General features: G+C 40.6%; 1 protein-coding gene across 2 annotated transcripts; it reads right to left on the reverse strand.

Annotated features, from left to right (window-relative positions):
• Positions 1-314: 314 nt before the first annotated feature.
• Positions 315-15,730, reverse strand: GYG1 (glycogenin 1). 2 transcript variants are annotated; one of them, XM_080624256.1, is made up of 7 exons: positions 15,672-15,730; positions 12,361-12,496; positions 10,294-10,468; positions 9,715-9,877; positions 5,819-5,945; positions 2,537-2,756; positions 315-1,637 (listed from the first exon to the last, which is right to left on the reverse strand). In XM_080624256.1, the coding sequence occupies exons 1-7, from the start codon at positions 15,676-15,678 to the stop codon at positions 1,416-1,418; spliced, it is 1,050 nt and encodes a 349-aa protein (XP_080480382.1). In that variant the 5' UTR covers positions 15,679-15,730; the 3' UTR covers positions 315-1,415. The 2 variants fall into 2 exon arrangements, with proteins under 2 accessions (XP_080480382.1, XP_080480383.1); XM_080624257.1 differs by having other exon boundaries at positions 315-1,641.
• Between the last annotated feature and the right edge of the window lie 499 nt (positions 15,731-16,229).

Raw genomic sequence — 16,229 nt, forward strand, 5'->3', positions numbered from 1 at the left:
TTAGTAGTATAAATAAACTCAATGTCATACCCAGATTACATCATCTGCTTTACCAGCAAACTGTGAGAGTTTGTTGGTTGGTTATTTTCTCTCTCTAGGCTAAAAGTTTAGCACCTGCATCAGCTTCCTGCCGCAATCCTTTTTTATTAGGAAATAATGAAATATTTTCTTAGTGTTTCTGGACTAGTACAGAGCATAGCTGTCAAAGACTGAACACCAATCTGGTTCTGTTTAGACTTTTAGCTAAAGTATGGATCTGAAACTTAGTACAGAACAGCCAATCTGTTTTCAGCATGCTTTTGTTATTTGCGGTATTTTTACTGTTTTTCCACGTGCGTTAGAATACAACGTGTAGCCTGAGATGGGAAAAAAAAGCACTTTTATTCTCTGCGCACATGGAAGAAATACTTTTCCCAGTCAGTGAAGGTAGTTACTTAAGCAACTAATTAGTCTTTCTTTTGCCAAAACAACGTCACTGTGGTGCTTAAACAAGTTCATAGTTTACAGGGCTTATGTTCAGGATGGTGTTTCTTTAGTCTCAGAAAGGAAGCTGCCCCCTTCCCAAGCTCTGTGTTGCTTATGTGAGTAGCTTCAGCAGGTACTTCCTCCACTACCCAATCCTCTACTTATGGCAGTCTAATCAGAGGATTGGCCCTAAACAGCACCTTGGCACGTGGCTGTATACTCTGTAAATAATTACAGAGGTAAAAGCTGGACATTTGCTAATGACAGCTAGAGTAGCTTATATCTGTTGAATATATTAGAAGGCTTTAGAGCTTGGTGGTTTTTTTTTTTTCCCCTCAATTGGCTCAAGAGTTTAAGGAAGCCAGAAATGCATGACAGCTTTTATTTTTGCATCAAGTGCAACATTGCAAGTCATAGATAAAACTCAGTTTATACTGGTCCCGTAGTATACAGAACCAAAAAATGCATTCCTGCCATGCTTTAGGCACTGTGCGTAAGAACCTGGTCAAAACTTCAGTGCAATTGTGACTGGAAGAGCAAAGCAGTGCTATTACTGTTACATCTGTATGTATCCCAGTGTCATAAATACATTTACGGTAAAGCAGAGTGGCTACCACTCCTAGTGTATGAGCAATCCCATGAATTAGATTTTACATCTAAAACAGCAAACAAAGGGGATCAATGCTAATTATCACCTTAATAAGGTGAGGTAACAAACCCAGTTTCAAGGAGTATGTTGAGCCAATTGATCACAACAGGAGAAAATTTAAGCTGAAAATACCTGGTGTTATCTAGTAGGGAGAATTGGAAATTGGGCAGTAATAGGTGGCCCAAGGAATTCTGCTTCCTGGCTTTTGCTCAGTCTTTATCTGTAGCACTGCAGAGGCCTTCAGCCAAGAAGTTTTTCATCAAGCTACTAGCAAGTGTAACTGACCACCATCTACACCTTTCTAGCTGTTAGTTCTGGAACAAGTCCTTGCATCACCACTGTTTTGACAGGCATTTCTACTGAAGGTAGGTATCAAGTTTCTTCTTGATGTTGTCAAAGGAATCCACTCCCATATAGTCGGCTTGGCCCTGTTCCCACCGTTCTTTGCGTTCTTCTGAAGATATAGTTGGTAATGCTGGTGATGGTGCAGATATTGATATGTGGGACACTGCCTCTGTAACCTCTGCCTAAAAGGAAAGATAGAGTGAAAAATACAGAAATACTTTGCATAGCTAAAGTGAGCAACAGGCCATAGAATGGGACAACAAAGACATTCTCATGCACAATAGCGAGCATTGCTAAAGGGCAGAGATTGTGCAGCTTTCCTAGCAAAATAACAAAGCGGAGTTACAGAAGTTAGCAGGGAGGAAAAAAAGGTGACGTTTAAGTTCTTCATACCTCTCTACAGAAGCCACAAGAGAAAGCCAGAGTATAGACCAAGCCCGATAGCTGCAAATAGTTCATTAGAAAGATGCAAGATTAACAAGAGAAAGCACATCTCAAGAGATCAGTAACTTTGGTCTCAGAAAGGCTGAGAACTTAAACTGGCCCATGCACTAAGCTAAGATTGTCTGCAGTCAGATGAAAGCTACGAAACTTAATGAGAACTAGAGTTAGAAGCATTACTTTGGCTTTTGTAAGTATTGGGATACATCACTGCAAGTATTCATTCTCTAGTCATCCTAATCTTACCTAGATTTGTCTCACCATGCAAGATTTGTATGTACATATTGCATGCTGAAGGGGGGTGGTTCCGCTCGAGAACCTCAGTAGCTGCAACACATTAAGAGTTAGGGCCCTTCTCTGTATAAATTAGTTACTACAGTATAATTTCTGGTGCACCATTAGCTACTTACATAGGTTGTTTTAGGCAAGCGGACAGCTATGTTCAAGACCACTACAGCATGCTTCTCTTCTGTAGTGTTACTGATTCCAAGCTTAAAAGAACAAAACCAAAAAAACCTGCATCCCACAAACTAAACCACACCCATGCTTCGAGTTGGACAGAGGGAAGTCAGTGGAATGGTGAAGAACCTGTCATCCATACTTGGGTAGTTTGTGCAAGAATATTAAAGCCCATACCATGTTTACACCAGTAGTAACTTCTTCAACAATTCCATGCTGTTCTAGTAATGGTAAAACATCAGCTGTATAGGTATTCCACCACATGTTGAGGAATTCTGGGTGAACTATTTTAGGGTCATCCATGTTGCCTTTTATGGTTTTTGTTCTGGAGTCATATGTATAGTTCCACGGCTTTGTGCTTCCCAGGAAATGCACCACTTTAGTATTTGCACCAAACCTGTTGGACAGAAAAAGTTAGAACCCACAGTTTGTGCAGGTGTCTAGAAATGTGTTTAGAAAGTGACTAGCAGATTTTTTATTTTTTTTTTTAGCCTACAGTTTCTGTAGGTGTCCAGAAACAAGAAATCTGAATATATTTAGGAGGCTAAATGCTAAATGACCGCAGTGTCAATGCCTACTGGGACTGAAAGCATTGCTATACAACAGAAAAAATGCAAACAGAATTCTACATTACGCTAGAGAACACAGCCAAAACATAATTGCCTGGGCTATTTACTTACAGCCAACTCAAGCCTTTAGGTAGTGATGTCCATAGCTCAGGAAAGAGCAGTCTCAAGCAGCCATTGCAATCGGAACTGGTTTTAAAAGTGAAAAAGATTCTCCTCCAAAGTCAGTGATTCAGACAGTTAGGCATGACAAGCATTACTTAGAGAAGGGTCAGTGTTAGTTACCCTTTCAGTTTACAGCCCTATAAAAAAAGGATCATTGGAAGGCACTCCTGCAGGAAGACTGTGTCCCTGCAAAATAGCAGCTATTACCTCAGCATCTCAGAGGACTTCTAACCTTTGTGTACTGGGATCTTGCTAGACAACCAACCGTTATTTTCTAAATAAGATTAGCTGAGCCATGGATGTTTGTTTGGGTTTTTTGTTTGTTTTTGTTTGGGTTTTTTTGGTTCTTCAATATGGACTTCTAGCTTTGTCTCAGATGTTATCACAATGTTCTTTTAAATACAAGTGTAGATGAGATGCACCCCCTTTTGAAGTAAGGGACTTAACACTAAAAGAGAGAACATCTATGGTTCCAGAACTAGAGTTCAGCTTGAGTCAGTTTTGTGAGCAAGCAATTCCAGCCTCTTTAGTAAGTGACTGTCTTGCCTACTTCAGTTTGTAGCACCCTAGGATTTCTTCCAATCATGATTAAAATATAATGGCATCTAGTTTGTCTAACATGTCATTTTGACCAGGATGTGGATGTTTAAGGAATTTTACATATTGAGACAATGCAGGTGGGTTTCAAAAACACATAACAAGACAGTATGCATTTGAGTGGGAGGAGGTTGTACTATTGTAAGATCCTTGACTGTATTTCAGTATTCACGTTCAATGTTTTGAACACAAGTGATCTTACTGCATAATGAAAACCTATGCATAGGTGAGACAAGGTCAAGTATTTGTACTAAATGGGGGGGGGGGAATAAAATCTGTCTTCAAGAGGTCAGTTCCTGGCCTTTAAGTTTAAACTCCCTATGTCAAGATTTGTTATAAGAGGACTACCCTAGTTTTATTAGCTGTCACAGCACTACTTAACAGCCTGAGTTTTCTTAGTCTTAAGCTGCTGCTGTTCTGAGGAAATTTGTCATTCTTTAAAAATCAAGGCTGTATAAGCTAGAGAATGCCTAAGAGGTGTTATGTTATTACACTTGCTGCTAATGGAAAAATGTATTCTTAGTGTTCTGTCTACTTAAAACCTGTACAACAGTTGACAGATGCCATGTTTCTATGATGTTTTCATTATAAGCTTTCTAAATACTTTCTAGATCTGCAATACTTCTTTTGCCATTTAAGCTCAACTGTTAGGAAGTTTTCTGTCCACACTGGCCTCAGCAACTAATCTGTCTTTCCCCATCTTCCAGAAAAGTCCTTCATCAATGTTTTGAAGTTAGAGAGCATTTGTCATGAATTGGCATTTTCCTTTGGAAAAAGGATTACTGAGACTGCTGTGAAATCTAGTCTCACTGTACAAAGCTGTGAAAAACTTAGCTATTGATGTCAGTAGGTTTAAATTTCACTTTATTCCAACTGCTGATTGTCAGGAGTATAGCTGCTGATCTAACCAAGGGAAATTGTTCCACCTATTGAGCAGGTCATTCCTACTTAGAAGGGCTGCACTTCAAGTGTTCTACTTGTGAAGATCTGCTGAATTCAGTTAGACAATTTATTCAATTAGTTAAATGGAATTTTTGTAAGGAGCTCCCAAATCCAGTTAGTCTTTTGTGGCAACATGGTCATTTGCAAACTTAAGGTCACGTAACAACCAGCCAGCCATGAAAAAAGGACACAGTTTACAATAGATGTTAGCTTATCAAATGCTATCCAACTACTTCGTCATTCTTAGGCTTGCATGTATTTCTTTAAATAAGTGTTCCGCTTTTAGCATGACACGATTTCAGATGGTATTCTGATCACAAGACATAGCTTGATCTTGAGCCAGCAACAGTCCTGCTTATGCTAGCTGCTGCTTTAGACCCTAGTAACCTGATGTCACTCAGATCAGATTGTTTTTATGCAATTGGTACTTTCCCTCCCCCACTCAACTTCTGCAGCTCTTAAGTTTGTGTAACATTTCAGCTTCCTTTGCTTTTTTCTGTGTTTACTCAAGCATTTTGATCCTGCCACTGACATAGAGCTTACAAGCATGCCAAATTTAATACCGCTAGCTAGGGATGATACAGTTTACTTTACACAGTGCACATGCAATGGTATGGTGGTTGGCTATACTCTGTTCCAGCTTGATATTGAGATCTAGAAAAACCTGGGAGAGAATTTTAGCTTTATATGAGTCTTTGTTCACTATGCTTATTTGAAAGGTATAGGTTAATTAGATGAACTATAACTACTGGTTGCTAAATGCCTTAAGTAATTCGAGTGAGGATAGGGCAAGTTATCTAGGTGGGAACAAAGTTACCAGCGACATGCTGAAGTTCAGCTCAAGCAGATTCAAGAGCTACTGCTTTTCATTAGAGCTGTAACAGACAGTGTCTTACACTGGAGCAGTGGTTCTTCCTTTTGAAAGTGACCTGTCAAGTGTGTTTACATCAATTTCAGTGTTACTACCAGGGACTAGTGATTTAAGCTACAGATACAGCTTTCTCTCTGCATTTATCATGAGATGATTCATTTAACTAATATTAAACTTTTTTTGAGAGGAAATTATAATACCTTCTTTCAGTTACAGTAATTGTCTCCCTTTAGAAAAGCTGTGTAAGTTCATATTGTGTCTGCTTATTCTGTTAGAAGAAAGTAGCTTGTATAAGTCATCTCAGAATTTTGAACTTACGCTTTAAATGCTGGAAGGTAGGAATATACTGAAGTGCTGCTCAAATTATAAATAAATGGTAGATGTTTGCTCATGTCTGTTGTTGCCCAGCTGCTGAAGAAGGTGTTTAATAACCCCTGATCTGCACCTGAAACAGAAAGCATTAATAGAGTACAATCAGATAGCTGTTTTATGATCTCTTTCTATCACTTCTAATTAAGAGTTGGTAATGCAGTTATCATGTCCAGCAGGAGTTTGGCACAAAGCACCAAAGTTCCATTTGTGAACAACCCTGTAAACCTTACAGCTTTTGAAAGTCTAAAAAAAAAAAAAAAAAAAAAGAGTTAAAAAGATAGTGTGGCATTACATTTTATTAACAGATGGCAGGCTGCTTACAAACCCTGCCATTCAGTTTCTTCTGTAGCTTAAGTTCAAGGTGTATAAAGCAGCAAAAAAAGAGGACTTGACAATTAAGTACTGTTCAGCTTCAGGAAAGATACATTTCAGAAGCTGAAGTGCCACAAATTAGTTTTATTTCTTATGCTTTCACATGGATGATCAGCATCTCAGTGCCAGAGTTAGGGTATCGGTGGTCTGTTAGATCAGGATGCGTCTACCTACCCTGTAATGTGATAAGAAAAGCCTGGTGACAACTCTAGCAAAACTGGAGCTGCTGACTAACCCGAGTGAGGACAATAATCTAAGTTATGGCCAGACCTACTGTGCTGGGAGTGGTCACCTCTTTGCTTGTGAGTAGAGGTTTTAATGAAGTCAAATGAGTCTGAAAGTGTTTGGTATGTCAGTGCTAGAATAGCTAGAAACATAGCCTCTGGCCCAAAGCAGACAAGTTAATAGGCAGCTCCTGAGAAGTAAAACCTACTTATTTATATCCATTCATTCTTTATTACAGTGAATATACTTAGTAGTTAAGTGCTAATAGTTCCTCTTATGAAGGAGACTGAAGGGAGTCCCTCAACTTTCCTTTGCTGTCTTCACCTGTAACTGCATTCACAAGTAGCATTCCTAAACAATAGGTAAATTGATAACTTAGAAAAGAGATGTTTTATTTTAATCTTTAAAAATGTTAAAGCACTCAGTATCTGCTGACTAAATAAAGGCTTTTTGTATTGGCCTACAGTTAGATTTAGAGCAGTTTACACCCTCACCACTGTTTGAGCAGAAGTTGCTTTTTACCACTGAAGTATCTGGACACTGGGTGTAAACTTAGTTGTACAGACAGTACAGCAACAACTACAAACTCCAAGTATCCTGTTACAGCTGTCAGCACACATGCAGATTGCAGAGTGAGAAACTGCCTAGAGACTCAGTCCAGTAATTTCAAATCTCTGACTTGCCTCTCAACCATAAAGGAAGAAAAGCACTTTTGAAGAAGTTGTGCCCATCATAACAGAATGCAGTTAAAGAAACCAGACAAGTCCCCTGGTCTTTCCTCAGCTATGTTTCATTTTAACTGCTAACTTCATGCTGTGTTAAGAATGTGAATGTTAACAGTAAGATCATCTAAAAGGGAAGAAAGTCTGGGGTGCCGTCTCAGAACAGCTAGCTCATAACTGAAGGGGCAGCAACAATGCATTTAACTCACTCTACAGGACTTTCTCTCACTTGATCGTTTTACATACTCAGCTTTTTGTTTTCAGCCTGCATGCATTTGTGAAAAAGCAGCCACTGAAAGTGGCATTTAGCTGTCCTAGTTCAGACTTCAACAGTAGTCTCACATAAACTGGACCTTAGACACAAGGTGAAAGAATCGGGCAATAGTTACATCAACTGCATATCTACAGATAGTCTTGCTGCATTATATCTGTATATATAAAGCAATAATTTTAGATCCTAGGCTAAAGAGTTAGATGATTGTCAAAGCAATAGCAACATTCTTAAGGTATCAGTACTGTCAGATTTTTTAAAACCAAACTTTCCAACACACATGCTACTTTTAGATGGTACCTAGAAAGGTAAAATTTAAATAGATAAAAGTAGTAGCTATCACTCCATTTCTGGACAACAGCATTACATAGGAAGAATCTGTAATAAACATTAAATATTCTGAAAAGTCTTGCATTTGCTAGTTACTAGTACTGCAGTTGGGGTTCTTAGAGCTTGACTTTAATTATGCATAGCTTGGTAGTTGGTTGCATTTGTATCCCTGTGTCCTGTTAAGGGCAGTGACCTTAACAGGAGTTTCCCCTTGTAAGACGTTTCCTAGGAACTTTTATTACTGTCTAGATAAATATAAGTTTAAATCCCCTTTCTCCACACTGAGTTCATTAATTCAGCAGCACTTATGCAGATAGTATAAGTCTCTGTGGTCTCATTACTCAGACTAGTGCTACCATTTAATAAAAACTGAGTGAGTTTTAAAGCTGAAGTACAAATTATAGTTCTAGAAATTTGGTAAACCATTAACCCACCATTTTTGCTGGTAAGAGCTGCAACACTTGCTTCATGTTTAGGACACTGAGGAAGTTTCACTATTTTGTGGCTTCAGCTTTCAAGTCAGAAAGTATATAATGGAAGCAGTTCTGTATTTTTAAAGGATGGGGTCCTTAGACCTAGATGATGGGGTCTGCTAGCAGTCAAGCACAAAGCTCAGAGGAAGCAATCACCAAGACTCAGGTGGTCCTGGAGCTACTCAGCAGTCAGTCTGCACAAAGACTGGGGTTTGTTTTTCGGCATCATTCCTCCCCCCCACCCCCCACCCCACCCCCCGGGTTAGTGGGGAAGTTGTGTTCAGGGTTTTTTTCTAATACAGAAATTCAGTACTGCAGTACAGCTTTTGCCGTATCTTGTGGTCAGTTTACACCAAATATTTGAGAGCACTCCTAAAACTACCAACTGCTACCTCATCAGTCGTCAGGTACAGACATACAGACAGACCCTTCATTACATTTACTCATTTTCACTGGAGTTTATTCATATATAATAACATTAAGCATCCAACTGCAACTGATGTTCTAAAGGAGACTGCACACAAGAGTCCACACAGTAAAAGGGATTATTCTGCAGACCAGGAGGGATATCTAGAAATTTTACTTTTTACAAAGTACTGGAAGGTAAGTCAACAGGATGGCTAATTACCTTCCCTAAAGAGTTCCATTTTATCATTTTCTTTATGTAGCTTTCTGAACCTTTTTCAGTTAGACATTGTTTTGTACCACAGTAGTTGCATAATGAAATTTAGTGACAGGAGATAGTGATAGTCACTCAGAAGCCTTTAACTATAGCAGTCTTCAAAGCAGCATGTGCTTTTACTGTAATAGTAATAGATTTAGGAGACTTACAGGATAGTAGAACTTGAGTTCTCAAGCTCAAGTCTGGTACAGTGGCCAATCCCAAGTGACCCACAGTGGGAAGCAGCCAAGGCTACATGCACTTAATATTGGGAAAGAAAAGACAGTCACCACCCTATAATGACAGGAAGCTATCACATAGCTCATGAAGAGATGGTTCATCTTCAAATGTTTGTTTCTCTGAAGCTGCACTGAAATTGGTCAGTTCTGTTTCCCCCCACCCACTACAGGAACTTGAGTTAGCACAGAACACTCAAGCCTTGAGTGTTAGGAATGCATGATGCATACTACTGCAGTTTCATTTGCTAGTGCATGCACTGTGCGCACTACACGTAAAATTTGTTACGTGATTCTACATTGCTGATGCTTACAGCTGCTGGTTTGGAGGCCTAACTTAATCTTCTTATTTTGTAAAGTCTGGAACAAAAAAAGTTTACTGCATACAGTAATTAACGATAGCTTCTGTTGTGAGAATGATGTAATTTTTGTGTAGTTACACTGAATTCAGAATTCTATCCTAGAGTCTCCATGACACATATGTAACTAGTGAGCCATCCCAACCACTATTACCATTTTCTAACTTACACTGAAATACAAATTAACACATACCATCAAAGCTGCCTTTCTCTGTGGCAAACTGTAACAGCTGATTGTATGTTTCAATGGAAGGTCGGTAAACAAAGACTCCAGAATTGAAACAGTCAGGCCAGCCTGGATCTGGTGCTGCAGATAGCTCTTCTCTCTCAAAAAGCTCATCAATATTTGACAAAACCTAGTTGCAAAGGGGTAAAAGAAAATTTGCTTTCTTTTTTTTTTTTTTACATTAGGAATTGGGGTATCATGTTTTAATGGATTTTAACATCCACCTTATGACATGAAAGAAAGTTCTCATATCAATGCTCTGGTCTTACAGAAGACAGTACTTTAGTGAGATAGTCCCCACAAACTACATTACAATTAATTTAGATGAAAAGGCACATATATTTTTAGAGTTAATAGTCCAAGTAGCAAAAAGCCTCTATTACCCCTCCTGTTAAACAAAAAAATGCCAACCTCCCTTCCAAAAAAAAACCCCAAATAACAACAACAACAAAAAGCCAATCTACAGGGAAAAAAAAAAAAAAAAAAAAAAATCCAACAACTCCCATAGCAGGTCATTAAGAGGCACCATGAGACACAACCACTTACCATTGTGTCTGCATCCATGAAAACACATTTTGAAAACTGCGTCAGTGCCCAGCAGTGAAGCTTTGTTAGGGTGACACCCAGCTCAGGTCTTTTCATTAATGCCAAGTGTGCCGAGTCGCCGCTATCCAAGACATTTACCAATATGACTTCATCAAAGACTTTTTCCAGTACTCTCCTGGTGAAAGAGTCAGTTGACAAGATTTAGTTCCACTATTGCAGTGCCAGACCACATGACAGATTCTATTAGGAGAAGTGGAATAGCAGGGAACCTGGCAGTATTTCTTATGCCATCAGTAAGAGCTGACTGCATGTGCTGGAATGCGTAAGTATACCTGTCTACCTCAAGGTTTCCAGTTTATAATGGCCATATTTTGGAGAACTAAGTAGTTTGGGGGTTTTTTTCCTTCCCCAAACAGGGCTTTAGTTGGCATTGCTACGAAGTCCAGTAGGTCACTGGCTATGTAGTACAAACTTTCCACACAGCTTTTTTCAGCCAGACTCAATTCTGGCAAGTTAACAGCCTACTTTGAGCAGGCAGTTAAGAAATGGGAAGCTGTTAGAGTAGCTTGAGCAGGACAGCAGCTAAATCCTAAACAGTTGAAACAGTTTGTACAATAGTTACAACAACTGTTCCGGATTTGTGAATCTTACGGGACATCTCACTAGACCCAGTTGCTAGAACCTTCTTTATCCCATAAAGTTTTATTCACTTAATCACGGCTGTGGGCATAGCAGTGTTCTGACCCAGTATCACATCCACCTAATGAGGACAGACTTTCAGACAGCATAGTAAAATTGTGGCAGATAGACAACCTTTGCTTTACCAATACTTTACTAAAGTATTACCATTAGTTCAAGAGAGGTTAAGTAAGGAGTTACAATGCTTACAATATGAAGCATCTGTAAGTTGTTGCTGTTCTACAGCATATCTTGAATGCTCAGCAATTATCAGTACAATTTGAGCCACGGGGCTCATATATGTGTTTTAGAACTCTGCCTCACAAGGCTGTCTTTATACTGACATTTTAGTATGGACAATCGCTTCTGAACTTCAGGCATACTTTGTCAGTGCGTAAGAGGGAGAAATTCAAGTTCCAGTTACACCACTAGGTAGGCAGGTATTGCTGGCTTACACTAACACATAAGCACATCTATGAGTCATCTTAAAAGAGCACACTCACTTAATAGGCTAAAATAGATGTTCCTGTATGTAAGATCTTAATATTAATAAGGCTGTTTAGCTGTCAAGATACTCCAGGGAGAGTCACACACATTTTTTTATTGAGCCACCTCTCTGTCTCTATAGAGAGAGAGATCTTTTCAGAACTTCTCTCATGTAGAGAATCTTGACCTATCATCCAGTAGTTCATATAGCTATTAATTGGTGTTTGGTTTTCTGGTTGGGTTTTTGGTTGGCTTTTGTTGGTTGGTTTTTTTTTTTTTTTAAATTTTTTGGGGGTTTTTTGTTTGGTTTTTTTTTCACCCTATAACATGTAGAAAGAGCACTCAGTCTGCTCCATACCAAGACTATTCTAGAGAGGCCGTAGAAAGCAGTTAATTTCATTTATTGTACTATGGTAACTGCATTAGATGCCTCTGTTGATATACTTATTTGATATACTTGGTGTTATCTAGTTCTGCTCATTTTCTTGAATTCACTGAAACTTGAAGTGTCTGCTGGATTTCAGGAGAGCTTGTGTTACATTATCTCAGTTGGGAATATATCTCAGACAAATACCAATCCTCTGCTCTCACCTCCAAATGCATACACACAGCACTAATGAATACACAGGCAATACCATGTTGTTGGACAGTCTGAAGCAGAACTATTAAAGAACAAAGATCCAGTTGAAATATCAGTATCAACTCAATTTAGTGCTCTATCTACACTGCATTTGTTAACTCATCATGTGTTAGAAAAAAAACCCCCAGTATAAATTGAATTCTGCTGGGCTTAGCAATTAAGCTTCCAGATTTTGGAAGGTTACTTTAAGGAATTTAACTTCCATTTTTCAACATTCACATCAGCAGGAACTGCAGCAGTTTTAAGCCTGTAAACAACCTTACCTCATAAGATCTGAGACCTGAGGAGTTATGAGTGCAGTCAGCTTCCTTGTTGTTCTGTACTGTTGCAAAGACGAGCCAAGTACCAGTGCTCCTTTCACGTAAGAGTCATTTGTGGCTAGAGTCACAAAAGACTGGTCTGAAAGAAATTAACCTGGTCATGTTAGCATGATCCACTATTTTATTCCAAGACAGATATACTAGAAACCCAGTACTGTTAGATAGTCATAAGACCCCCAGGATGTGCCCTTTCGCTCTGCATATTGGGTCTACCCAGATAGCTGAATTAAGCAGATTATACTTACATAGCTATACTTCCTATTAGCAACTTTACACATGGCAAAATGCAGTAACACCCCCCACCCAGACCCTCCCCCCAGCAAAATTAAGACTGTTACAATAGAATACCACTTTCAATTTGCCCACAGGTTAAATAAGTCATGCTAAACATTAGACACAGTCCAAAAGGTCTAGAGAGCCTTATTTTTGCCATCAATACAATATTAAGCTAAAAGTATTGGGAGTCACTGAGCTTGCATTTGGTCAAAGTTAGTAGTTCTGTAGAGTTACTCTAGTTTCAGCTCTCAACCTTGAAGCTAGGGCAGCATAAAATTTTCATTTCATTTTCAAATGTAAGCAAGCATTGAATTAGATCTTGGACAACAGTATTAAGTTTTGCTAGCTCAGGATTTTGCAGATTAGTTGTTCTGCAACCCATGGTTGCAGCTCAGTCAGAGGAATGCAAGTTTTAAATTGGAAGTAATCAGTAAAATGATAAAAAAAAAAAACAAAACTTGCAACAACAGTTTTTGCTCTTCAAGCAAAAAGAAGTAAGGTTGGATGGTTACTATTAAGTATGATCTTCTGCTTCAGTTCTACCTTAAACGTGGATTAAGATGGATCAGTTTGTCATGTAATACAAGCTTTGCATTCTTTCAATTGTCAGGTTGTTTTAAACTGCCAGGGTGGGACAGACAAAAGCAAACAAGTTCTTCAGTTCACTGCTAGCTATTGTCATGTAGACCTCTTTTTATAAAGCGCTGTAGCTTGGAAAGGAAATGTGCTCTTTTTTACCAAACCATTTTTGACAACATCAACAAAACAGCTTCTTCCCAGGAATTTTGAGAGTAGATTTTCACATTCTAATTTATTTTTAAAACTGTGATTTTTCTTTACAGAAGTTGTTAACTAGGCTAGATCAGGATGGAGAGTGAGGGTTCTGGGCACTTAGAGGCTTGCTATCGCGTCTAGTAGTAAGGTTACTGAGTGCTCTACTTCCAGAGAAATTGTTGTTTGGTACAGCTCAGCACATGAGACAGTCATCAATTATCTTTTTAACTTAATACTATCTTAACAGTTGACAACAGAAAGCCATGTACTGTAATCGTATATAAGCACTGGAAACCTGGTTTGCAAGCTCTACAGATCAGCTACAAAACTTTCTGTTTTGCTTAGCAGCAAAACCAACTAGTCTCCAGTTCAAAAAAAGCTTCTACAATACCAGAAATAAAGTTTGTTTGATTGTTTTGGGTTTTTTTTACCCTCGCAATTCACTTTAGCTACCAATTTGTACTAGTACATATATTCAGCAAATGTACAGAATGTGTTTCTTTAAGCTTTACAAATGGTAAGCATGTAGCATTTAAAGTGGTGTAACATCCTCTTAATAGTGCAACATTTTTCATTACTTAATTTGCATGTTACTCCTCAACACACAGAAGTCTGCCAATCTGCTGGCTGACAGCTTACTAGAAATCCAGTGTAGCTAAAGTGGGGTTGTGCCCAACATTCATCTGAATGTTGCCTTGGTTTTATTTATGGATTGTTTGGTTTTGTGGTTTTGGTTGTTTTCTTTTTTTTTTTTTTCTTTTCTCTCCCAGCAGTGAAAGGCTAATTCTTAAAGTGGCCTTGCCACTAACCTTTCACTGAACTCTTAACAGGTGTACTTCTACCACATTTTCTTATCTTGCTGAAACTGAGTATGCACAAAGGTTTTAGAGAAATAAAGTCAACTTAATGATGGAGCAAAGGCTAAAAAGCCCTGTTACATCCCAATCTCAGCAAGAAACTTTTGACTGCTTCACAGGAGGAGGATACTACCAACTTGTAGGGCATCCAAGCCAGTACAGCTTTCCAAAGTTCTGAATCAATTATGTTCTGTCTCATACCTTCTCTAAAGTACATTCACACGTACAGTCAGATGTGTTATGAATGAGTCCATACTACAATTTTGGCAAGACCAGTTGCCCTTTAATATACAAGTTAGTCTGCAAGACTTGTCTATTCTACCCAAACCACAAGTATTTCAGCTGTGTGAGTCTCCCTTCCCATCCTCTCCCCCTCTCCATTCTCTGTGAACACTTCCTCCACAGTAGGTTATGTTCACACAGCAGTCACTATTATGCCTGAAACATAATGAACTATTAGTAACAATGTGGCTGCAAAACCACAGAGAATGCGAGACAGTTGCACAACTTCATAACTGATTTATCTAGGCAAAACCAAGCTACTTCAGAGACATCTTTGGCTGCTCAATTCATAGGCTATAGGATTCTTACACACCCCAGAGCATCCTGGAAGTCTGAGCTAGGAGCAATCTTTCATGTGACAGGATGCAGGAGGGCATTAGAGTGCTTGCCCTAGATGTTCTGAAACTTCCCCTGAAAGCATTTTCAGACAGCCGAGTTTGCAGGTGTTTGCCTCTTCTCTGAGTTTGGCTGTAGCACATCTGATTATTTTCTTTTTGAATACAGGATTTCTAGGAACAGAAGCATTTAATCGAGACGTGCATCAGAAGGCAGAGCACCAGATTCCCTGCAACCTTCCAGATTCGAAAGTGAAACCGACTCCGTTGACAGCTTCAGGTAAGGCAAGAATCGTGAAAAAGCATCAAAGCGCACGGCAGTTTCACGCTCTCCTCAGCTTTTCGGGAGAGAGCTAGCTTTCCCCTTTGAGCCGCTGCGGCCCTACAGTGACCCCCCAGACGCTCTTGCTCTCCCTCCCGCTGGCGATAGGGGTACCAGGGAGGGCGGCTGCACCGGCAGCATCCCCTCAACCAACCGCGCGGCGGTGCCGTGCCCGGAGGGACGCCTTCACTCCCCCGCCCCCCCGCGTGCAGCCCTACCCCCACCGCCGTCGGCACGGGCTCGCCGCGTGCTGGCAGGGACCGACACCTAAAAATAGGCTCGCGAGGGCCGCGCCGCGGACGGAACGCCGCCGGGGGCGCGTGGCGGCCCCGCGAACGCGGCCCGCGACGCCAGCAGCCCCTGCGAGTCGCGGGGCGCCTGCGGGGAGGGGTGGCCGCGCCCACTGACCTGCCATGGCGCCGGCTCCGCGGATCGAGTGCAGGAGAGGCGCAGCCGCGCTTCCAAAGTCGAGCTCGGACCGACCCTTATATAGGGGCGGGGCCACGGGCCAGACGTCTGTGGCCGGAGGAGGAGACCCCGCCCTAAGGAATCCCCGCATCGCCGCGGGGCGGGGTCTCCGCCATGGTCTCGGGCTGCGGCGGCACGTCATGCTCCTCTTCTGCCATGGCGGGGCCCGGCAGGGGCGGCCGGGGATCGGAGACGGGGTTTGGTACGGCGTCGTAAGATAGCACTGTCTTCCCTGGTGCCTCCTAGGCCGAATGGAGCTTGAAAATGTTCCACCGTGCGGACAGAGGATAGGAGCCCATATCGGGATGGTGCGGCTCTGATTAGCAGCACCGGTGGGACAGGAGAGCGTTCTTCCTGTGTCCGTCGAGCCCTGCAGGAAAAAAAGGAGTAAAACCACGCTTGGCCAAAAGCCACCTGCAGTAGCAAGGAACGCATTTACAGTATAGGCAAACGCCAGACACTCCTAGTCCTGTGGCTGTGTTGGGGTAGTGTGTCAGC

The sequence above is a fragment of the Psittacula echo genome (assembly GCF_963264785.1).
Source record: "Psittacula echo genome assembly, chromosome: 7".
NCBI lineage: Eukaryota > Metazoa > Chordata > Aves > Psittaciformes > Psittacidae > Psittacula > Psittacula echo.